The sequence below is a fragment of the Eleutherodactylus coqui genome, chromosome 12, assembly GCF_035609145.1.
Source record: "Eleutherodactylus coqui strain aEleCoq1 chromosome 12, aEleCoq1.hap1, whole genome shotgun sequence".
Lineage (NCBI taxonomy): Eukaryota > Metazoa > Chordata > Amphibia > Anura > Eleutherodactylidae > Eleutherodactylus > Eleutherodactylus coqui.
In genome coordinates, this window is record NC_089848.1 from 77,137,217 (window position 1) to 77,163,249 (window position 26,033).

Below are 26,033 nucleotides of genomic sequence, written 5' to 3' on the forward strand. Positions count from 1 at the left end.
TGGTCAGGCTCGATGGTGCCACTCAGAAGGTGGCCCAGTGGAAGGGTTGGTCTTTGACTCTTCGGGAAAGGGTTAACCTGATCAAAACATACCTGCTCCCTTTATTCATCTACCTGGGCAGCGTATGCATTTTGCCAGAGCCTCTCTGGACCCGGGTCTACAACCTGTTCCTCTTAATGTTGTGGGGGAACAGGTTGAACCTAATTAGGAGAGATGTCACATATCGCACGAGGAGACTAGGGGGGTTATCTATGGTCAACCCCGTGGTGTTTCTCGTAAACACCTTTGTTAAGATTATTATAGGCAACCTCTGGCAACAGAGGGCTCCTCCGTGGGTATTCTCCTGTTGGGGATGGCTTCGGCCTTTCTTCCAGGAATGGGAGACTGGAGGGCGAGTGAAGGATCTTCGCACGCCGCACGGGCACCTTCCGGCTTACGCTACCGTGGTTCTGAAGATGATACGTCGGTGGGGTCTGGGGATGTGGGAGATCAGAACTCTGTCGAGGAAACACCTCGATAAGAGGGTTCTGTTGACCCATTTCCAGAAGCTCCTGGCGTTCAAGGACTGCCCAAGTCGGGACCTGGAGGGAGGGTTACGTTTATTGAATTCTGACAGGATCCCCTTGAAGTTTTGGGACTTGACTTGGCGCTGTTTCCATGGGAGACTGTATGTAAGGGGCAACTTGAAGAGCAGGCCACTGGTGGATAGGGGTTGTCCCCGCCAGGAGTGCAGCAACGTGCTGGAAAGCATGGAGCATTTCCTGCTTCAGTGTCCCTTTAATACAGAGGTATACAATCGGGTGGGAGCCTCCATTGGTTGGCCCAGGTTGGCACGCCTCTCGTATGCGGAATGGGTCTATGGGGCATTTGGGGACCTTGGTGGCAGGGACTGGTGCACTTTATTCTTAGTCAGCCTAGTGGTCAGGTTTCACATTTGGAACGCACGGTGTCTAGTTTCGACGGAAGAGAAAATCCTCCCCGCGGATGAGGTGAATAGGAACATCCTGGGTGACCTGGTGAAGGTGCGCTCTCTGGATTATGAGAGGTTGGGCACGACTAAGGCCTCTCTCCTATGGAGAGGGTTTGTCTTTCGTTAGGGACAGTTTTCTTATTGTTAGGGTCCTTTTAGGGACAAAATAGGGAGAGGTAGGGACAGTTTTCTCTGAGGGTAAGTTTTAGGGAAGGAGTAGGGACATTGTAGGGACAGATTAACTATAGGGATAGTTTTCCTGTATTTGGTCGGTGCCCGGCTTATCATATCCAGTCCTGGTGGAGGGCTGAGTGTGACACTAGTAGAGTTTTTGTTTTCGGTCAAAGATAAAGTATGTACGGCTGCAGGTAACTGAACCTTAGGCTTTCGGGTATTAATATGTAGTGTTGGTTTGTAGTTATGTAGTATAAGAGATGTTACATATTTTGTTTTGTATATAGGGTTAGGGGTTATAGATAGGGTGGGTGGGGGCTTATTGGGGGGAGGGGGGGATTTATGCCTTAGCCGTAGCTTGACACGTGCCGGACAATGAACACTGGGCACGGACTGTTAGTGCGGACGTGGCCCTCAGGCTGCGGCGGGCAGGGCGTGTATTCTGGTGCAGCTTGGCTCGTCTTGGACATAGACATTGAGCACGGACTTGGGATGCAGGCGTGGCTCCCAGGCTGCACCATAGGGGTTTTTTTTGGGTGGGGGTGTGTGGTGGTTTGGTCTGGTTGTAGGGTTAGTTTAGGATTATGTTCTATTCTTTAGGTGGTGGGCATCACAAAAAAAAAAAAATTATAAAAAATTTTTAAAAATTGGAAAAAAAAAAAGACCAAAAAAAGGGTATTGGGTTGTTCCGGTTATTATTATTACTTTTGGTTGTTAGTATTATTGTTATTATTATATAATTGTTTTGGCTGGAATTTCGGTTATTAGTCATATTTTCTTTCTTTTTTTGGGGGGATTTCAGGCTGGATCCTGTGAGTTAGGGATGTTTTCTCACATGTGGGTATATTGTTATATGTAGTATGTAGTGTATATGTATTGGTGAGTATGAGTAAGTGTAGTTTTGGAGTGCAGGTTGGTGTAGTGTGCTGTGTGTATTGTTTGGACCAGATGGACCTTTTGTTTTTGTTCCTTTGTCCTGAAGTAAGGCAAAGTACAGTTAACCAGTGATAATTTGGTTTTGTTTTATGTTTATGTCTTATGCCAAGTGAGCGATATTTATGTTCTGTTTATTGTTATGTTTTTCACTTCTATAATAAAAAAGATCTACAGGATGTAACTCAGGATCAGTACAGGATAAGTAATGTAATGTATACAGTGACTCCACCAGCAGAATAGTGAGTGCAGCTCTGGAGTATAATACAGGATGTAACTCAGGATCAGTACAGGATAAGTAATGTATGTACACAATGACTCCACCAGCAGAATAGTGAGTGCAGCTCTGTAGTATAATACAGCATGTAACTCCTGATCAGTACAGGACTAATAATGTAATGCATGTACACAGCGAATCCACCAGCAGAATAGTAAGTGTAGCAGCTCTGGAGTATAATAAAGGATGTAACTCAGGATCAGTACAGGACTAATAATGTAATGCATGTACACAGTGACTCCACCAGCAGAATAGCGAGTGCAGCTCTGCAGTATAATAAAGGATGTAACTCCTGATCAGTACAGGATAAGTAATGTAATGTATGTACACAGTGATTCCACCAACAGAATGGTGAGTGCAGCTCTGGAGTATAATACAGGATGAAACACAGGATCAGTACAGGATAAGTAATGTAATGTATGTACATGGTGACTCCACCAGCAGAATAGTGAGGGCATTCATTTACTTTCTTTCCTATCTTCTAGCACCCCATGCCTCATTCATTCTTCTTTCTTCTGGTTCAGCGCCACATTCATTTCTTCTTCAATTTTCCAGTGCCATATGTCTCATTCATTCTTGCTTTCATCCAGTCCAGTGCCTCGTGCTCAATTCATTCATCGTCCTCTCATCTTCCAGTACATACTGTTTGATCCAGTTCTCCTTCCTCTCATAAACGGCACATTATCCATCATCCATTGTTCTTTTTCAGTGCTTCATGCCTCATTCATTTCTCTTTATTTGTTCAACACCTCATGCCTCATTCATTCCTCATTGTTCCCTTATCTAGCGCCTCACGCCTCTTTCATTCTTCCTCTCCTGTTGTCCAGCACCTCTTTCACACACCCCTTTTTTTTGCTACCCTGCACCTCACACCTCTCCTTCCTGCCCCTGCATTATCTCCTTGCCTGGGACACGTCTCCCCATCCATCATGCACATAATAACACGTTTAATCCTCATTAACCATTATCCTTCGTTTTTCACGTTTAACCCTTGCCCTCCCGACTCCCTATAAACCCTATGCATGTGATGGAGGCGTCCGCTGGATGGAGCCTCAGCAGCAATGGCTCCACCTCATCTTCTCCTCCCCCCCATATCTCTGGTGAGTGCAGACCTGTCTCCTGTCCCCCCACCCTTCTCTCCATAACACAGGAGCCTGCAGCCTGTGATGCTTCCCAGCTGGGAATCCCTTCTGTCTGACAGTGGAGGTGGAGGAAGGGCGAGGAGGAGGAGGAGCAGCGGCATCAACAAGCAATAACAGGCACAACACCATCCGTCTCCTCGAGCATCCCCTGCTGCCTTCTCTCCTAATAAGGGGATGCCTTCTGGAGGAGACGGCCCAGGCTCCTTGCCAGCCATAAGCTAGAACACGCGTCCTGCACCCTGCCAGTCACAGACAAAAAGGGACGTAGCCACCGACAAGGGGCGCCGCAGCAGGTGATGAGCAGAAGGAGAAAAAACCACCCTGGATAGACCCATCACCCAGATCTCCCTCCTGTGCATGCTCACCACCGATTCCCGCCTTCTTCAACAAAGGATCATGGGATAATAGCGCCACCAGCACCCAAGGCCACTGTTCGGATTGCGTCCTGGAACGCACGCAAGGCTTTTCCCAGAAATGTCTTTGCCCAAAGACTACCCCCCATGGAATATTCTGCTGAACGTAACAAGTGTGCCAGCCTGAAGTCGGATATCTTGGAATCTTCGTAGTGCGTTGACACGTCTTCGAGGAAAGGGATACATTGCAGAAGTTTTCTGAGGTGTCCAGTACCCCTGTACCCTGTGGCTAATAGTCGTGTCCTTCACGTTATCTGTAGGGTGGGCACTTGGCATCCCATAGGAGGTAGTGCAGACGTGTAGGTACAAGTTCCTTGCATAGTGGTATCTTCCAGGTACTCTTAGGATAGGCACCTCATTGTTCCCCTTGACCCCTGTAGCCGGTGGTATCTTTAGTATTACCCTAGGGGCCTACAACTTCCTGGCTGGTAGAGTTTAGTTTATACCCCTTGTACCAGCCTGGTCACCTAGGCACCTATACAATGCACCCTATGCCCTGTGGCACCGCATATGCTGCACCGACTGAAGACCATGCTGAATGTCTTGCCTTGTTCTCCAAGGAGAAGGAGGGTGAGTGTCTTGTCTACATTGTGAGCTAACAAAAGGCTCCTCGCCCGCTCTGTACGGAACAGTAGTCTGCTCACTTCACCTTTGTGCCCGGCATGACAGTCAGTGGCTGGAATGAATTTGCTGCCACACTAATCTCCATTGTCTAAATATACCAGTCGGAAAGGCTTGAAAGGGTTAACTGAGCCCCCGACACACGTGCAGATGAGCCCCCGTGATTGGCATTGAGAGTCAGCGGCTGATTTGAATACAGGTGCTGGAAATCGGTGCAGCAGGTGGATGGGTATCGCCTGGCGTGATAAGATTTCTTACTAATCTCTGCCCAAATACTCGCCTACCCTAGGTAAGAGGTTAGTGATTACCAATGAGCCGCAAGAAGACCACCGGCATCGGGTAGCTGTATGGGCAGAGATCAGCAGTCCTCCAAATCCAGCTTGGGACAATTGGATTTGACAGCTTTGCCCCGTTGGCACCTGCTGGTGCTCTATGTGCACTTTTTTGGATCTTCTTTGCTTGAGTTGGACCCAGGCATCATCTGTGTTGTTTGTCGTGTCCTAGGGGTGGCACGTACCACCACCCTTCATGTGATTAGTGAGGAGGACGAGGATAGACAGCAGGAGCTACCCATGGGATAAGGATGCCTGTCCGAAGAGGTCACGTCGCCCCGCAGAACACCTTCCTGGACACGATTATAAGGAAATTCGAAGGACAAAGTAAGAAATGATTTCTTGGTGGTTCTTACTGTCTCGCACTCAGCTGTTCTTACATGTGGTATAGCAGTAGATTCGGGATCCTGATGGTGATATGCCAGTCATCGGCAATGATGTGTGACCTGCACGGGTACAGGTGTCCTGATGGGTGGTATGCACGTAGACAATAGCAGGCACAGGGGTCCTGGCATGGGATGTTACCGGTAATAAACAGCGGGCTCTGAGGTCCTGACATGTTATATTAGTAGCTATCAATGGGATCTTGACATGACTTATCTGTAGCTGGCATCAGGCACAGGGGGGCTGATATTGAGTATGCCAAAAGTCAGCAGCAGGTATGAGTTCTTTTTATAGGGTATACTTAACCCGCAGTAGGGAAAGGGGTTCTGCCATGTGACATATCAGTAGCCAGCAGTGGGTACAATGGTCCTAACATGACATATCAGTAATGGGCACAGGTGGTTTTAACATGTAAAAGGGGGCACAAGGGTCCTTACATCTTGCATACCAGTAGCTAGCAGTTGGCACAGGGGTTATAACATGTGATGTCAGTATGTAGCGCATGGGTTCTAATGTGATGTATCAGTAGTGGGTACATAGGTACTTATATCTGACATATCAGTAGCCAACAGTTGGCATAAGGGTTCTAATATGTGATATCCGCAGCAGTCACTGGGGTACTAACACGTGACGTATTAATAGTTGGCACAGGGGTTCTAACGTGACATATCAGTTGCTGGCACAGGGGTCCTTACACATGATATGTCAGTAGTGGGCAGAGGGATCCTTATATGTAACATATTAGTAGTGGGGACAGGGGTCTTTACATGTAACATGTCAGTAGTGGGCAGAGGGGTCCTTACATGTAACATGTCAGTAGTGGGCAGAGGGGTCCTTACATGTAACATATTAGTAGTGGGGACAGGGGTCTTTACATGTAACATGTCAGTAGTGGGCAGAGGGGTCCTTACATGTAACATGTCAGTAGTGGGCAGAGGGGTCCTTGCATGTAACATGTCAGTAGTGGGCAGAGGGGTCCTTACATGTAACATGTCAATAGCTTGCTCAGATGTTACATGTAACATATCAGTGGTGGGCACAGGAGACCTTATGTAAATATCAGCAGCGGACGCAAGGCTTCTAACGTGACATATCAGTGACTGGTGTAGTTGTCCTTATGTGTGACATATCAGTGGTGGGCACAGGGGTCCTTATGTGTGAGATATCACTGGTAGACACCGGGGCCCTTACGTGTGACATATCAGTGCTGGGCACAGGGGCCCTTACATGTGACATATCAGTGCTGGGCACAGGGGCCCTTACATGTGACATATCAGTGCTGGGCACAGGGGCCCTTACGTGTGACATATCAGTGACGGGCATAGGGCTTCTGACACTTGTCATCCTGATGTGGAGACCCTTGTACCAGCTTCTGGCCATGTGGCATCCAGCATGTATTGTCCTTTGGTTTCTTGACTGCGTCATTGGCGGCCCCTTCTCATCGCACTTCTCTCCTCCGTCACCTTCCATTGCCTACAAGTGTAGATTCTGCTCCATCTCACACATGGCGCTGGTTTATTCCCCCCACCCAGTATTCACCTTATTACAAAGACCCCCCAAAAGCTGGGTGATGATTAATGTGGCCGTTATTGGAGCTCCTACAGGAGTTGCACTGAAGAGCAGGTCGGCTGCGGCACGTGGTGATCGTGTAGAGCGGATGCTGCAGAAGAAGCCGCTGGAATGGCAGCCACATCCCTTGTCACACAGCTTTCCTCAGAGCCTGAGAGTCGTCCTGCGTCTGTTGTGGCCAGATAGTGGGGGTTGTAGTACTGAGGCACATTAACCATTGCACTGCCTGACTAAACAATGAATCTAGGTTTTAAGTTAAAGTGGAATTGCTCTTCTAGTTTGACTGATGGCATCTGTCCTGTGACCACACTTAGGTGAGCGATCGCTGGCTGACATCTTCCTGCGCTAAAGTCAAGAAGTTAGTCAGGTCACTGTCTTATCAGTGGTGTTACATAGGACTGCACGGAACATCTACTACATTATCAGTACTCGGAGAGTCATAGTGTTCTCTGTGGTGTTACATAGGACTGCAGGGAACATCTACTACATTATCTGTACTCGGAGAGTCATAGTGTTATCTGTGGTGTTACATAGGACTGCAGGGAACATCTACTACATTATCAGTACTCGGAGAGTCATAGTGTTATCTGTGGTGTTACATAGGACTGCAGGTGACATCTACTACTTTATCTGTACTCAGTTATCACAGTGTTACCTGTGGTGTTACATAGGACTGCAGGTGACATCTACTACTTTATCTGTACTTGGTTATCACAGTGTTACCTGTGGTGTTACATAAGGCTGCAGGGAACATCCACATTTTCTGTATGCAGAGAGTTATCACTGTAATCTGTGGTGTTACATAGGACTGCAGGTGACATCTTATACACCTCTTCCCGTGACATCTCTGCACCTTTCCTCCAGAACGCCACCAACTCTCTGTCTGCTGTCTCTAACACCATGTCCTCTCTCTACCTAACTGAACTTCTCAAAAACTGGCCTTTTCCTGTTTCGACCCTCCACTAACCGACATCATCCTGACATCTCCATCTCAGTGTGTGGCGCCACCATAACTCCCAGACAGCATGCCCGCTGCCTTGGGGTCATATTCGACTCCGATCTATCATTTACGCCCTACATCCAATCTCTGGCCCGAACATGCCAGCTGCACCTCAAGAACATCGCAAGAATCCGCTCTTTCCTCACTGTAAACACGCTATAAACCCTTACTGTTGCCCTCATCCACTCTCGACTCAATTATTGCAACTCGTTGCTGATCGGCCTCCCCTGCACCAGACTCTACCCTCTCCAATCCATCCTGAATGCGGCAGCCAGGCTCATCATCCTGTCCAGCCGCTACTCGGACGCCTCTGCCCTGTGCCGGTCACTGCACTGGCTGCCCGTTAAATACAGAATTCAATTTAAACTCACCCCGCTCATCCGCAAAGCCCTCCACAGCGCAGCGCCCCCTTATATTGCCTCCCTCATCTCAATCCATCACCCAGCCCGCGCCCTCCAGTCTGTTAACGAAATCAGACTGAGCGCCCCTTTAATTCAAACCTCTCATTCCCGCCTCCCAAGACTTCTCCAGAGCAGCACCTGTCCTTTGAAACGCGCTACCCAAAACTATCCGGGCAATCACTAACACACACAACTTCAGGTGTGCTCTAAAAATGCACCTCTTCAGGGAGGCATACCATATCCCCTAAACCAAACTCCTCAGTACTCCACCTGATAACATGCTCCCTGACCTACTGACTGCAATCCCTGCCACTATCAACTAACCGCCCCCTGCAGTCATACCGATTTGGCTACTATACGGCCTGACCATTGTCTATGTGTATAGCATCCCTCACTCTCCACCTCACCATATTGTGCACATCTCCAGCCCCTTTACCTTCTGTATCACCCCATTATCTGTAGTATGTAAGCTCTTTGGAGCAGGACCCTCACGTTCGTTCGTTCACTCATTGAAACGATAAATCTCCTTGTCCTTAACCTGTTAACCCGGAATCTGGGATTTCGGACTAAGTCAGTCCCACAGTGGAATCCTAGATTCCGATTAGTCTGGTAGCGGCGGCCTTTCTGCTGGTCAGTCACCGTTTTATCACACAATCGCAACATGAAGAGGCACAACAACGTTAACATGAGGCTGAAGCCTTCAACACAATGTACAACATATGGAGACGTTTGTCGCACACCGTTGCATTCAAATTTTGCGTTTTCTTGTCTATTCATACGGCCGGCCTCAGAATTACTTCTAACGGCTCAATAGAGCCAGCTGACATGTTTCCTCGGCGTATATCAGCCTAAGACAGGGCAAGACGTATCTTTTCCGGCCGCGTATAAAAATGGCCGCCGATGTCCTATTATCCCGGCCACGTTGTTTTTACGCGTCTTAAACTCGGACATCTGAACAAATACATTGGACTCCATTGCTTCAGATGGTCACGATTTTTTTTTTTCATGGCTGAATTAGCCGCGTGAAAACGCTCGTGTCAATGAGGCCCAAGTCTGTGCCGCTGCAGCTGTATTATTAAAAAGTGCATATATCACTATTTAAGGTAGGTAATCGCTCCTCATTGTAACTGCCCGTTATCGGGCGCTCTTATTCTGGCGCTGCTGGCCCTTTAATTTGCTCTCTTGCAGTGTCACTCACGGTTGTATATACAGCATTAGAGTTCGTGCTCTGGGTTTCATCAGAAGGAACGGAAAAACATTAGCGTTGACCGTAGCGACCAATCAGACGGCGTCTTTCATTTTCTAAACTACTTTTTAGTTATTTCTATTTTGCTTTGTTGCTTTTTTCTGTATATGAAGTAGTAACGGCCCCCCAGCGTTACTTCATTATATAGTCTATGACCGGCATCGTTGTATCCAGTCGTCCGCACTTGTGTCCGCGGCTGCTTGCGTTGCACTTTTGTTTATGTTCAGTGTGTCCTCAGGTAAACTTCTGTCCATAGGGCTTTGTTAGGCAGAGGGAGGCCAAGAGTGTCCTTTTGTCCTCCATCTTGCCCATATAAGTCAGCACGTTGCACAATAAAGGCGTAGAATAGCATAGTAGACCGCACTATTCCATCATTAGCGCATATTCATACAATGGAATTCAATGCAGATTTGTCCGCATGGATTCCACCTCTAAAAACTCCTTGGGGGTGGGGGGGAGATCCACAGCTGAACTGCGGATTTCTGCCGCTGCTGTGAAGATGTAAGGGCCGGCCCACTATTACGCAGGCAAAAGTACATTCATTTTGATTGATGCGCTCACACTTGCGTATAATATGCCCGTAAAAAGGAACGCGGCCTGTTCTTTTACACCGTGTATTACGCACAGGAGAGGCCATTGTTCTCTGTGGGTGCGTAAAAAAACGCTGTATGTACGCAATTACATTGTATATGTGCAACGTTTATACGCAACATCGCTAAGCGACAGAGCGGGTAATGAAACAATAAAATGATACCAGGAAGGCGTTACGCATGATGGCGTGCAGGAGATACACGGTCGTGCGTAGTCAAAAATCACTGCCGTACACAGCGATACGCTAGCGCACAAAAAGCTAAGACGCTGCGTCAGACATGTGAGCCCGGCGGAGGCCGCAGATCCGTATGCAGGTTTAGCTCTTTTCAGTGGGTAAATCCACAGGCGCAATTTCCGACACGAAAATAGCGAGGAATCGGCATCAAAAAGTGATACTTTTCTTTTGCACATAGATTTCAAGTCCGCATTCGAAGAAAATACACGCCTTAAATTTCCATTAAATGTATTGGGATGAGGATTGAACGTGATCGGCACGGATTCTGCATCAGATGGTGTGAACATGCCCCTACAGTCCACTTTACAAAGCTTACGTTTTTTCCTATGAGGGCCTGCGGGTGATGGATGACACTGCATGACATTCGGTAAACCTATACATGGTGATTCCTGGCCTGCACTGGCCTCGTACCGCACTGGTACACTGTAACAAACTATGGGAGACAGCCTTCTCTGCTGCTGTGTTTTGGCAGGGACGTACTGTCTTGAATTGGTCGTATTGTCTACATGAATGAAGTCGCTATAAGGGCGGCTTCCCGACGACATATTTTTGCGCAGAGAATAGAAGCCTTTCACTCTTACTGTCGCTTTTTACACACACATTCCGCGTTCCAAAATAAAACGCAGCTTTTTCTATTTTAGCGCCCATTTGTGGAACATAAGGTCCCAAATACGCACCCAGTGCCCACTTAATTGCACATTACGCTGCGCAATTTGGGGAGAGAAAGAACACATCTGGAACTAATTTGGCTGCATGGCCTTTTAAATCCTGGGGCGGATGTGTCCCGCGCCCATGTGAATTGTCCCGATCGGGGCAAAAGTAAAATGTGCAAAGGCGCAACATTCACGGTGCAAATCCGTTGAGCTAACGCTCGCATTTTTGTTCATACGCCCGTGTGAAGCCACCCTAAAGCTTTGCTTTGCTCTGATGGCTAGAAAACATACATCGTTCCATACAGCCTCTCACTAGCCAAGCCAGACTCCTACTGTACACTGATGAAGGGCGAAAACCCTGAAACAGCTGTCTGTGCATGGAGTCTGGCTTTGCTTTTATTTCCTGGTCATTGTAACAAGGCTTGTATAAAAAGTCTGACTTTGGCTTGAAGGAATGCTGCCCTCCAATAGGTGGCACTGTGGAGGAGTTATTCCATCTCCCTTATTTGCATATTACCCAGACAAGAGTGCATGGCCATTTGAGTCTCCTCACTTAGTTTATCGTATAGTTGTTTTCCTAAGGAGAAAATATAGCGTTTCTGCCCCTTGTTCCATACATACACATGCGGGGGCTCGTTTTTTCCAGGGCCTGTCGTAGTATTCAATAACACGATTTTAGGGTACACAGATATCAGCATGTCATTTTATTCATTTATTTTTGAGGGTAATGCAAAATAAAACATTCCCCCCCCCCTCCCCATTTTTTACATTTCTGGACTCTATTCCTGGCGGAGGTCAGCGGTGCCTAAGACCTCATTATACAGCAGGAGGTGAGCAGTGGAAGTGACGGGTTTGCCGTATTTCTCATGTCAGACATCAGCGGCGCCCGTCGCGCCCTACTGAATATAATATGTGGGCCGTCAGGTTTCCATCAGGCTGCTCTACATCATACGGGGAAATCTAATGGAATCTGCGATGGAGACTCCTAGCAGAACTGCTGATGGGGACTAGTGTATGTCCGGCCTGAACTTCTCTATAGCCAGAGGCTTGAAGGCGATGAGTTCCCTCTGTGGAGGACTGTCACATATCAGCAGGGGATGCTCTAGTGTGTTGGGAAGTCTATGAATCGGGAAGCCTGTCTGTCAATAAGCTTGTGTATCGAGAAGGCCGTCTGTCAGGCATATGTGTTAGGGGAAATCCGTTACCCCATGCAACATGCGTGTGTTACAGTATATGTCAGAAAGTCTGCTGGTAATTGCGTGTGCTGGGTAGCCCGCCTGTCGGCGAGCGTGTGTTTCTCTAACCTCTGGTATTCCAACTGTTGTGAAACACTACAACTCCCAGCATATCCTGCGGCTAGTTCCACTGGGGCAATCGCAATTTTGCCGCTGCAAAATTATGTCTGTTTTCCCACGATTTCTGAGCATCAGTGGCGCTTTTTCTCGAAAAATTATCGCTGCTGCCCGTCGTTTTCTCGCACAATTTTGACGCCATTTTTTTTTTAGCTAACATCAATAAGACTTTCTAATGTTAAAATTACAATAAAAGTTTGTGCGTTGCGATGCTATAAAAAACATCCTCCATAGGGAAACATGGGAGATAAAAGAATCGCACATCGCAGAAAGATAGAGCACGCCACGATTTTTTGTTTTCTCAACATCGCATCCGTGAAAACATCGCAGATGGGAAAAAAAACGTAGAAAATCATTGGTTTCATGGTCTGCTTTTTTACTGACTTTCGCATTGCCCAAAAATCACGCGATTATTATCACCCACGTGAAACCACCCTAAGGGCTCACAGCCCTGCGATGCGACAGTGATGATTATGAAACCAATGATTTTTAAGGGTTTTATACTTATTTGAGATTTTTCAGTAGAGATTCGCATCGCAGAGACGAAATCTGCAATATCGCTCAGTTTTCTCAATGGCGCCGGCAGCAGCGCTAGCCCCATTGAAAACAACATAGGGAAAATACTGCGCACTTTTGCCACAGCTGTGACAGGAGTTTCCTTCATCCTCACGTGGATTGAGGAATCCCCTGCCACAGCTGTGGCAGAAGTCCACGGTATTCTCCCATCGCTTTCAATAGGGTCGGCGCTGCTGCGGCTTTGTGGCAACCCCCGCAGCATGATTTTCGGGAAAAGGCTTGAAATAGAAGTCCTTCCTTGAAAATCATCCCTAGCTGGTTAGAAAAACAAAAAAAATCTGTACTGACCTCTCCGCCGCTCAGGCACGTCCTCCGGCTGGCTCCCCTGCACTGCTGTCCAGCACTTTCAGCAGGCGGGGATTTAAAAATCCACGCCTCCTGAAAGGGCTGTGCTGATTGGCTTAGCGCTCAGCTAATTACAGGCAGCGCTTAGCTATTCATCTGGCCCCATTGAAAACACTGGCGATATCGCAGCGTTTTTCATGCGAGGCGAGTGTTTTCACACGCTCACGCAGGGCAAGAAATAAAAACGCCAGTGAGTGTGAGCCCTAAGAGTCAGAGGCTGAGAGGTTAAAATTTGCAGCAGCTGGAAAGCAGCAGCCTGGAGACCTGCTCTGTGAGTTGAATACATTAGCAACACAAATGTCTCTCCTGACCTGAAGGTTTGTTACACTGTATCAGTGTATCCACCTGGAGTCAAGGGGGTTTGCCTCGCAGAGGATTGTCCAGGCTAGATACAGTTCTAACAATTCCTCCCTATGAGCAGCAGTCGGTCAGGACATTATGTTTCTATTTGCTGACAGCTAGCAGAGATCTTGAAACGTCTATTTTTTTCCGCTGTTTCCATTCACATTTTTCTGTTCTAACACAATACCTTGTAGTGCCGTTCTAGTCGTATCTTGGGAGACCTTTGGATCTGTTCATCAGGAGTCTTCTGATTAATGAATAGAATGTCAGAAGAACAGTGATAACTGACATTTACACTGATGAAGTACAAGGAATGATAAGGTTACTTGATGTCATTCAGGATGTGGGGAAAACTGGGTTACAATTTTTTCGGAGCTGTAACTGGTTGTAGTGGTTGTCCTGAAGCACGTAACCAGATGAATGGACATGGGAGAGCTTGACGTACAATGGACTGCCAGTTGCTTCAGTTTGTGATTTTGTAGGGGGACATTCTCTTGACTTGGGGGGTGACTGGGAGTAGTGATGAGATTGGCTGGTACTTGTCAAGATATGGGAAAGTCACATGAGATAAGGGCGTCGCGAGACGTGGCATGTAAAAAATGGATAATGGCGTGTCAAGCGAGATAACGTTGTGAGGGTCGCATCAGGAAAATATAATATACTGTGTGTGTGTATATATATAATTTATTATGCACAATGCATGGTACCACTTATCCTCTCCTGTACGCTCGGTGTAATTCTCAGTATCTGCTCTTATCCTATATACAGGATATAGTCAAAAAGTCAGATCCCGTGCCATATCTGGGAATCTATATTGAAATCACAATAGCATACTTGAAGGCATGGAAGCACTACATGATGATATGGTGTGCGGGCCTCTGGGGGCCCCTGAAACATGGATTTCCATCTTGTATTGTGGCTCCTTTAATACAGATAGTCTCCAACTTGCGAACGTTCAAGTTACGAATTTCGCAAGTTAGGAACAATCTGTCCTGCACAGTATGATGTAATGCTAAGGCATGACATCATACTGTGCAGGGACCGGGCAGGCTTCTATCAAGCCTGATAGAAGCCTTTAGGGCTGCCTATGCAGAGCGCCTATCAAGCCTTGCGCTTGATAGGCACTCTGCATAGGCAGCCCTGAGGCCTTTCAGAGGGCCCCCGGCTGCCTAGCAACTGCACAGCGTCCCGCGATCTTATCGCTGGACGCTGTATGGGACCCCTGAACATAGGGTGCTGGCTGTTTCTTACAGCCGGCACCCGGCGGCAGCAGTTCCGAGGAGCCGCGCCGCTCGTCGGAATTGCTGCCGCCGGGTGTCCACTGTAAGAACAGCCGGCATCCGACGTTGTATGGAGCGGGATCCACCCGCGAGACCATACAAAACATTTGTTCGGACATATGAACAAATGTACTTGCGAACAGGTTCAAGTAGGAGACCATCTGTAGATATCCACTTTCTGCATCTACTCTAAAGGCCCATTTACACGCAAAGATAATCTTTCAAAAGATTGAAAGTTTCAGCGATCGTTTTGCATAAGCTGCTAATAGGTACTAATGCCCATTAGTAGCTTATTAGCATCATTTGCATGTAAATGAGGCTCCCTTCACTGTATGCAGAGAACAGCACACAAAGCTTGCCGCCGCTGATTGTCTCAGCCAATCAATGAAGGGCTGTGATTGGGCATCGAGCCAGTGCCGACAACCAATCACAGCACTCAATTGCTGGAGGCAGGGTTCTCAATAGACTTGTGAGTGGGGTGGAAGCCCCGATCAGCGGCAGAGACCAGCGGCCATGTCCCGGACTGTAGCGGCTAGGTGAGTATTCCTTTTTTTGTTGTTGTTGTTGTTCCGGAGATCGGCGATGCTGTGCACAACTTCATACTGGAGAATCGGCCGATTTCAGCTAAAGGAATAGCAGGCATCATGGGGATTTCTCGTGAACCTGTTTGTGTCATTATCCATGAACATTTGAACATGAAGAAGCTATCTGCTAAGTGGGTCCCCAAATGTTTGACAACAGATCAGAAAAGCATGCGAGAGAGAACTTCCCGGTCCATTTGTCAGCGTTTCCGGACTGAAAAGAACTTCCTGGATCGACTGGTCACTATGGATGAGACCTGGATTTATATGTATGACCCTGAAACCAAGGAGCAGTCAAAAGAGTGGAGGCCCAGTGGTTCTCCTCACCCAAAGAAGGTCAGCCACTAAGGTGATGGCGTCTGTGTTCTGGGATAAGGAGGCCGTGCTGCTAGTGGACTACCTTCAAAATGATTCCACCATCAAGGCAAGGTATTACATTGAACTTTTGGACCAATTGAAGGCAGCTCTGAAGGCCAAAAGGCGCGGCAAGCTGTGCAAAGGAATCTTGTTCCTGCAAGACAACGCCTTCGCTCACACTGCACAAGCGACCACGGCAAAACTGGTGGAGCTAGGCTTCCAGCTGGTTGACCACCCACCTTATTCACCAGATCTAGCTCCCTCCAACTATCATCTGTTTCCAAACCTGAAGAAACACCTCAAGGGGACCAAATTTCACACCATTTCTGATGCCATGGCTGCTAAGGATGACTGGTTTGAAGCACAACCGAAATCCTTCTTTTTGCAGGGCTTACAGAACCTGGAATACCGATGTAAGAAGTGTGTTGGCATCAGTGGAGAGTATGTGGAAGAAATGGAAAGCTTTATCTTCCTATCTCGTTTCTTTCTTGGTAAAGCCAAAGACTTATCAGCAGCCCCTCGTATGACCACCGCACGGTACCACTTCTCCAGTCCTGTATACTGGATGTAATTCTCCGTATCCGCTCTTCTTATGTATATATGACCGCCGCACGGTACCACTTCTCCAGTCCTGTATACTGGATGTAATTCTCCGTATCCGCTCTTCTTATGTATATATGACCGCCGCACGGTACCACTTCTCCAGTCCTGTATACTGGATGTAATTCTCCATATTCGCTCCTCTTATGTATATATGACCACCGCATGGTACCACTTCTCCTGTCTTGTATACTGAATGTAATTCTCCGTATCCGCCTTTATTATGTACTGTATATATGACCGCCGCACGGTACTACTTCTCCTGGTTGTACTCTACAGCTGCCTGCTGTGTCAGATCATTTAAGGACACATGCAGGAATAATACAGAATCATTTTTGGGATAATTGCGTTGTCTCCCGCAGAGCTTGCAATCTGTTTCGGTGGCTGAGCTATAATTACACAGCAATGACATTTACAGACAGAAATAGACATTTCCTGTAAAGGATCAGACCCGGACGACCTGGTGGCGCTCACGCAGAATCTGCAGCTTTAGCTGCACCTTACATTATCTGGTTTAGTAGTGTGTGGAGTATTTCCTGACAGCTCAACCTAAGCGCTGAGATATTAGAGGCTCTCGTGAGCTTCACGGCTTTGGGAGGTACTGCGGTCACATCCAGAGCTGTATGCACAATTACGCAGAGCTCACATGTTCTAGGTTGCCCCTGCTGATTCAGTGTCTGTACAGATACTGCAGTCATGGCTACTCTTGGGGGAACTGCAAATGGGAGATGGTACAGTGCCTCTGTAGCGCCACCTATTGGAGGGCAGTTTCCTTTGAAGTCCCACGTAACAGGACCTCTGATATGTTCGGGAATATAAGCCTAAACCAGAGACTTCTCCAAGAGCAAAAGATGCCGCATGAGACCCACATCACAGGCCTCTCACCGAGTCATGGGTGTCCTTACTTCTGGAGAAGCCTCTAATTTGTTCCGAGTCATGTTGTAAATGCTATGAAATGGTCAGATTTAGGCCTCTGTCACACTGGCGTTATGAACTGCGCGCCGACAGTCCCCATGCACTATCTTGGTGTGTATGTGCGCGTAATACGCACCAAGATAGAACATGCCGCAAATTTTTTTTTTTTTGCACCCTGTGTTTGAGAGGCCCAGTTAAAGTGTATGGGAGACTAGTACTGCCTATGGCACGCACAAAAACTGTGCTCTCTAAACGCAGTGCCCATACGCTCATGTGAGAAGCCTTATAGGGAAGCTGCCTTACCATAGGTGACTCTTTGAGGCATTCTCACACCTTTCATTTGCATAACAAATTTCCCAGAGGAGCATTGCATGGCGTATAAGTCTCCTCTAAGCAAGGCGAAACAGTAGCCATGCCGACCCTTGTGTGAACTGTAATATATACTAATTACTCTGACACTGTAGACCAGTGTAGAACAATGGCTACTTAAAGGGATTCTGTCACCTGAAAACCCCCTTTCAGGCCTCCGCCATAGTGTTAAAGGGATCCTGTCATGTGTTTTTCAGAAGTAGATCGACCCACTCTGTTTAGACACGTCTGAAGTCAGCAGTTCACCAGTTACTTTGTTGCTCACCATGTGTCAATCACACGTGCAAAATGAAGAGTTTTTATTTGTCCCACACCATATGCAAATTACGGGCAATCGGTCCGGTGGGCGGTCCGGACTGTCTCTGAAGCTCTGCGTAACGCACTCAACACGCCCCTCTCTCTGCCAATGATGTGGCAATGTTCTCCAGGTCACTACAGCCACAGTCCAAGACTCGCGCAAGCATCGTGACCCCTGAGACCAGTGCGTGTGCAGTTGGAAGGGATGAATCTGCCCAAAACGGGGACAAATGTTCCTGTCTCAGAAGTCAAAGGGCGTGGGCTAGACTGACCGTGGCTGTGAAGACGTGGAGAACATCTCCAGGTCATTGGCGGAGCAAGGGGGGGCATTATGCAGTCCAGACCTGCCCATTGGACCAATCATCCGTAATTTGCATATTGTGTAGGACAAAAAATCCTCTTCATTTTACAAGTATGCTTGATACATGGTGAGCAACAAAGTAACTGCTGAAATGCTCATTTCTAAAAAATTGGCGACCGGTTCGCTTTAGGCAGAACAAAGGTGCTGTGACCCCAAAAAAGCCTTTTTATATTTGCAGAAACTCTTACTTTTAAGTAAGCCGCCCAGTATGCAAATCACCCGCTTGTGGTCAAAGAGGTGGCGCCATGAGCCCTCCCAGTCGGCACGTCGCTGCCATAACCAGGCTGCCCCCCCCCCCCCATCCCGCTCGCCTTGTGTATGCACAGCGAAGCAAGGTGTACATCTGGACTGCACACACGGACTGCGCATGCGCATTACTGTCATGATGGCAGATCTGCAGTATGGGGATGAACGGTCCTTAACCCTTTCCAATCCACTGTCTGACCTCTGAAGACATTATGATTTAAGGCTGTACAGCTCCGATGTTGGAAGACATCCGCCTGGGTTCTCTCACTGTACATTGCCAGCCTCTCTGCTGCTGGAGCCTATCCAACGTGTCACCTCATGCAGTACTGGCTTTAGCCAGCATATAGCGCCATTGTATAATGGCAGAAAAAGAGTAAGCCCCCTAGGAAATTCAGGATACAAATCGATTGGAAAGGGTTAATGCCATCATTTGTCCACTTAAAAATGCAGTTTTTTGACTGCACTTATCTCTGTTCATACCTGAAGATTTGCAACCGACTTACGGGCGCTTTTATGTCATCATAAATAAACCATCTACTTAAAAATGAGCATTTCCACATTTTGGGTGCTTTCACACATAGCAGAAAATTCTGCTTTGGAAATCTTTACCAAAATCTGTCTGTCTAAGGCTGCATTCCCACGAACATATATCGGCTCGGTTTTCACGCCGAGCCGATATACGTCCTCCTCATCTGCAGGGGGGGGAGGATGGAAGAGCCAGGAGCAGTAACTGAGCTCCCGCCCCCTCTCTGCCTCCTCTCCGCCCCTCTGCACTATTTGCAATGGGGAGAGGCGGGAAGGGGGTGGAGCTAATTATCGGAACTTAGCCCCACCCTGTCCCACCTCTTTTCATTGCAAATAGTGCAGAGGGGTGGAGAGGAGGCAGAGAGGGGGCGGGAGTTCAGCTCCTGCTTCGGGCTCTTCCATCCCCCCCCCTGCAGATGAGGACGACGTATATCGGCTCGGCGTGAAAACCGAGCCGATATACGTTCATGTGAATGCACCCTAAGACTGGATTCACATGAGCGTAAGCACATTTACACGCGCGTTTGTGCTTCGAGCTTTGCATTTTTGTATGTTCCGCTGTGTTTTTTACTCTACTTTTTGTGTGGCCAAATTATACAAATTTGCTTGCACAAAGAAATGTGCAACGAACCTCTCAGCCATTGAGATGGCCAATTAGTTTAATGAGTTTAACGTGTGTTCTTTTCCCTCGCAAAAGCTGTGTGTTTTGGTTTTTTTTGCGCAACGGAATTTTGCATGCAAAATACACGCTTAGGAATAAACCCATTGAAATCCGTGTGTTCTATTCACCGTGTATTCTGCATGCGAATTATGCGAACGCAAATACATCCGTGTGAATCCGGCCTGAGGGTTGTTTCCATGGAGCTTTTAATTATTGGAATGAACAAACAAGTCGTTTTGCTCTCATTTAGACACGCAGAAAACCGTAACATTTTTTCGTTCAGTCCATCGCTGGTAATGGTTTGCGAACGGCTTTTACATGCAGCGACTGGCAAATGACGAATGATGATGATTATGCCTGCGTAACACGAACGGCGAACGGTAAGCAAATGAATTATCATTCAGTCGCTGGCTGTAATTATCGCTCATCGCATGATTCAACGATTATTTGAACAATTATCATTCCTTTGAAAGAGCGGTAACGTGGAGTTTGATGGGGATTTGCGAAAGGACTTCGGCGTTTGCATCAATGTCAAAATCTACCTATTAGACTTTGTGGAATATTCCACGGCTTGGGAATGGTGTTCTAGGTGGTAAACGTGGCGCCATGTCAAGGTATCTTTACACAGGGCTACTGTTGCCCGATTCCCCGCTGGCAACAGCGAATTCGGGAAATTATCATCCCATGCACATGCGGCACCAACAGGACACTGAGTGAGAAATTCTTCACTTGTCGGAGCCGCTTGGTTTTTAGCAAAGGGCCATGTAAACAGGCAGTTGTTCAACTATGAGCGACTGCCTGTTTACTGTGAATGGAGGCGGATGGGCCGCAACGATATCTGGTGCGCTCCGCCTTCATTCTCAGGAGCGATACTCGTGCAGTACTCCGTTAGACGGCTATCAAATGCTTATGTGCATTGTACCATTAACCCATTCCAATCCAATTTGTATCCTGGTTTTCCTAGGGGGCTTACTCTTTTATTGCCGTTATACAATGGCGCTATCTGCTGGCTACAGCTAGTACTGCATGAGGCGACATTTTGAATAGGCTCTGACAGAGGAGAGGCTGGAAATATACAGCAAGAGAACCCTGACGGACGTCTTCCAGCATCGGAGCCGTACAGCCTTAAATCATAATGTCTTCAGATGTCAGACAGTGGATTGGAAAGGGTTAAAAGGCCTCGTTCACCTGACAGTCATTTCTTGGCAAAGTGAGCCTCGCAAGAAAATCGCATCTATCTCTGACGAAAATCGGATGAATGAAGAATTCGTGACTTTTTATTTTTCACTTGGCTGGCCTCAGGGAGAACGCACTGCAGCCCGGAAATTTTTCGGTCGGCACAACTACTTTCATGACTTTTAAATGCCTCAACTAAAGGCACCTGTCAGTGTTTAGCATCGCTAGCCGCTGCTAAACTCCCTCCCCCTCCCTTTTTTTTAACGGTTCCTATAGACTCCCATAGGAGTCTATGGAGCCTCCTGCGTTGTTCGTTTCAAAGATAGGTCAAGACCTATATTTTTCGGCAGCAAGATATTTTGGTCAAGCTTATGTGATATATCTTTTGATTTATTTTTTTTTGGTTCGTCTGAATGGATACATAGAAAACCATTGGTTTTGATTGCGATTTTTTTTTTTTTTAAATTTTATTTATTTTTATTTTTTTTGCGCGGCTCACTTCTTTGAGAAATAACGCTCGTGTGAACGAGACCTAAAGGTGCCTTTTGGTGGCCCAGTATGATCTTTCCTATTATGTCTCCTCTCTTCTATATACTCTGCTGGTTGTGAAGTACTGTATGTATCCATGATAGAGGTTTATGGAGCCATATGGTACTTTCATATAGGGGTATAGATGGGCTTTATATGACAGGTGTGTCATATTACAGCTCATCGCATTGATCATTACCAGGATTACTGTTTCTTCAATAGGGGGTTCCCAGGGTTTTAAAGTGGCTCTTTAACTGCTGTCGCGATAAATGCACAAATTATAAGGGACATACCGTAATAAATATATATATATATTATATAATATATATTTTATAGATTTCATTATCTAATACCAGCAGTCATGCTTATGGCGCCTTTTTGTTCACTTTGCTCCCGACCGGGCACTGATGGGCGCAGCACGTTCCATTAGCTCTAGTTTGTATAATGGCTTCTGTCTGCCCCCTAGGTATTGACGCGCTCACTTTCCAGCACTTTTGCTTGTTTCAGGGGAAGTTACGTCGCTTATTATCGTGTTGTTAGTCCATTTATATTTCATAAAGCTAAAACCTCACATTTTATGTAATTATGCACAGTAAAGTGACTGAAATTGAGCTGTTAAGTAAGCGCTTAGATCGGTGGCGTCAGCGAGCCCCAGGGGGAGACGCGCATTTATTCTTAAAGGAGAACTTCCCAATAAATCCCATTTACATCCAAAGCTACATTGACCAGCAAAAATTATTCTGCTGCTTTTTCTACCACCAGTTTTCTGGGTCCAAGCAGGCATCGGCAAAGTTTTGAAGTGACTGGAAAAGAAAAGAAATAAAGCAAAGTTACTTCAGTCTCTATGTACAGTACTGTGCAGACGTTGTAGGCAGGTGTGGAAAAAGTGCTGCAAAGTAAGAATGCTTCCAAAAATACTGGTGTTAATAGTTCATTTTTGTCAATAAACAAAAGAGAAATCTTAATCACATTAATACTTGGTGTGACCACCCTTTGCCTTCAAAACAGCATCATTTCCTCTAGTACACTTGCACACAGTTTTTGGAGGAACTTGGCAAGGAGGGTGTTACGAATATCTTGGAGAACTAAGCACAGATCTTCTGTGGATGTAGGCTTGCTCAGATCCTTCTGTCTCTTCCTGTAATCCCAGACAGACTCTGTGATGATGAGATCAGGGTCTGTGGGGGACATATCACTTCCAGGACTATGTGTTCTTTATGCTGAATATAGTTCCCGTGGTAACCTGTTCCACTCATTGATCACTCTCACTGTCTAATATCTAATCTGGGTCTCCTCCCTTTCAGTTTCATCCCATTGCTTCTAGTCTTTCCTTGTACAAATGAGAATAGGGCTGATCCCTCTGCACTGTGACAGCCCTTCAGATATTTGTAGACCGCTATTAAGTCTCCTCTCAGTCACCTTTTTTGCAAGCTAAACATTCCCAGATCCTTTAACCGTTCCTCGTAGGACATGATTTGTAGACCGCTCACCATCTTGGTAGCTCTTCTCTAAACTTCTAGTTTGTTTCTGTCTTTTTTAATGTGGGGTGCCTGAACTAGACACAGTATTCCAGCTGAGGTCTGACTAAGGCCGCCTGCACACGGGCGGAAATCCCGCGGGATTTCCGCCACTGAAAGCCTGCATAGGAGTGCATTACAATACGCACTCCTATGCAGACGGCCGCGGTTTGGCCGCGCGAAATGTCGCGCGGCAAACAAACCGCGGCATGTCCTATTTTTGTGCGGGGCTCGCAGAAACGTCACTCACCCGGCCGCCGGCTCCAGTCACTCACCCAGCAGCCCGCACATGAAAGAGCCGGGGCCGCCGGGCGCGGGTGAGTATGCGCTCGTCTCTGCAGGCGCTCGGGTCGGGTCCCGCGGCGAGAATTCTCGCGCCGGATCCGACCCGCTCGTCTACAGGCGGCCTAAGGAAGAGTAGACGGGGATAATGACCTCACGTGATCTAGACTCTATGTTTCTCGTAATACATCCCAGAATTGTGTTTGCCTTTTTGGCTGCTACATCACACTGTTGACTCATGTTCAGTCTATGATCCATTAGTATGCCCAAGTCTTTTTCACATGTGATGCTGCTTAGCCCAATTCCTCCCATTCTGTATGTGCTTTTTTTCATTTTTCTTGCCCAGATGTAGAACTTTGCATTTCTCCTTGTTAAATACCATTCTGTTAGTCGCTGCCCACTGTGCAAGCTTTTCTAGATCTTTTTGAATACTCTCTCTCTTCCCTAGTATTAGGTATCCCTCCTAGCTTTGTGTCATCAGCAAATCTGATCAGTTTTCTCTCAAGTCCCTCCTCCAGATCATTTATAAAAATGTTGACCAACACTGGGCCTAGGACAGAGCCTTGTGGTTTCCCACTAGATACATTCTTCCACTTGGATGTGCAGCCATTTATGATTACTCTTTGAGTACAATCACTCCAGTTGTGAATCCACCTAACAGTTGCCTTGTCAATCCCATATTTGGTCATTTTTTCAATAAGTATAATATGAGATACTTTGTCAAATGCTTTAGTAAAGTCAAGGTATACCATATCTACTGCATTCCCTGATCAACCCAGTTGGTGATTCTGTCATAGAAGGAAATTACATTAGTATGGCATGACTTGCTTGTTACAAATCCATGCTGGCTCTGGTTAATTACTCCTTTCCCATCCAAGTACTTGCAAACATGCTGTGTAATAATTTGTAAAATGATTTTTCGCTGTGTAAATTCCATGTCAGTATCAGCACTAGGGATGAGCGAGTATACTCGCTAAAGCACTACTCGTCCGAGTAATGTGCTTTAGACGAGTATCTCCCTGCTCGTCCCTGAAGATTCGGGAGCCGCCGCAGCTGACAGGTGAGTTGCGGCGGGGAGCAGGGGAGAGCGGGCGGGAGAGAGGGATCTCCCCTCCGTTCCTCCCTGCTCTCCCCCACAGCTCCCCGCCCGCCGCCGGCACCCGAATCTTCAGGGACGAGCGGGGAGATACTCGGCTAAGGCACATTACTCGAGCGAGTAGTGCTTTATCGAGTATACTCGCTCATCCCTAATCAGCACCATTTGGTATATATTATAACATATACACACACATATAATATTTTTTACACTAAAATGGATGATCTTCAGGGTAGAGCTTATGTTTAAAGTTCTTCCCTGAAAATCAAGTCAGGAGTGGCAGCAGATCATAGCCTTAAGTGGAGCCACCAACAGCACAACCTTACAATGTATACAGTTGTGGTTTGTATTTATTATGCTACTTACTAACCCCACCCCCGCTCGACCCCCATTTCCATTCCTTAATTCCAGAACTCTATTTACACTGTCTGCCCCTCCTATTTCTCTTGTGCCACCCTCCCCCCCACCCCTTACCCCCAGTCTTTAGTTTAAACACTCCTCCAGCCTTCTAGCCATCTTCTCCCCCAGCACACCTGCACCCTCCCCATTGAGATGCAGCCGATCCTAACAGTAGAGCCTGTAGCTGACTGCGAAGACAGCCCAGTTCTCCAGAAACCCAAAGCCCTCTGGCTTACACCAACTCTGGAGTCACTTATTTACCTCCCTAATCTCCCACCGTCTTTCTGGTGGGGCTTGTGGTGCAGGAAGTTTTTTTTTTCGAGAACACTACCGTGGAGGTCCTCTCCCTGAGCCTAGATCGTAGCTATCGCTCTTTAGGGTCTCCCTTACATGCCTCCTTGCATGCCTCTGCCATCTTGCGCTTCCTTACGTGCCCCTGCTCGTTTGCGCTTCCTTGCGTGCCCCTGCCCGATTGTGCTTCCTTGCGTGCCCCTGCCCGATTGCGCTTCCTTGCGTGCCCCTGCCCGATTGCGCTTCCTTGCGTGCCCCTGCCCGATTGCGCTTCCTTGCGTGCCCCTGCCCGATTGCGCTTCCTTGCGTGCCCCTGCCCGATTGCGCTTCCTTGCGTGCCCCTGCCCGATTGCGCTTCCTTGCGTGCCCCTGCCCGATTGCGCTTCCTTGCGTGCCCCTGCCCGATTGCGCTTCCTTGCATGCCCCTGCCCCTTTGATCTTCCTGGCGTGTCCCTGCCCGATTGCGCTTTCTTGCGGGCCCCTGCCCGATTGCGCTTCCTTGCGGGCCCCTGCCCGATTGCGCTTCCTTGCGGGGCCCCTGCCCGATTGCGCTTCCTTGCGGGTCCCTGCCCGATTGCGCTTCCTTGCGGGGCCCTGCCCGATTGCGCTTCCTTGCGGGCCCCTGCCCGATTGCGCTGCCTTGCGTGCCCCTGCCCGATTGCGCTGCCTTGCGTGCCCCTGCCCGATTGCGCTTCCTTGCGTGCCCCTGCCCGATTGCGCTTCCTTGCGTGCCCCTGCCCGATTGCGCTTCCTTGCGTGCCCCTGCCCCTTTGATCTTCCTGGCGTGTCCCTGCCCGATTGCGCTTTCTTGCGGGCCCCTGCCCGATTGCGCTTCCTTGCGGGCCCCTGCCCGATTGCGCTTCCTTGCGGGGCCCCTGCCCGATTGCGCTTCCTTGCGGGTCCCTGCCCGATTGCGCTTCCTTGCGGGGCCCTGCCCGATTGCGCTTCCTTGCGGGCCCCTGCCCGATTGCGCTTCCTTGCGGGCCCCTGCCCGAT

At 47.8% G+C, this 26,033-nt stretch overlaps 1 protein-coding gene across 1 annotated transcript in view; it reads left to right on the forward strand.

The window, feature by feature from the left end:
• Positions 1-4,901: 4,901 nt before the first annotated feature.
• Positions 4,902-26,033, forward strand: part of KCNH2 (potassium voltage-gated channel subfamily H member 2) — a 252,154-nt gene continuing 231,022 nt past the window's right edge. Inside the window, exon 1 of the mRNA XM_066585363.1 lies at positions 4,902-5,189. Within this exon, the coding sequence (XP_066441460.1) occupies positions 5,114-5,189 (76 nt within the window). The 5' untranslated portion in view covers positions 4,902-5,113. The remainder of the gene's footprint in view (positions 5,190-26,033) is intronic.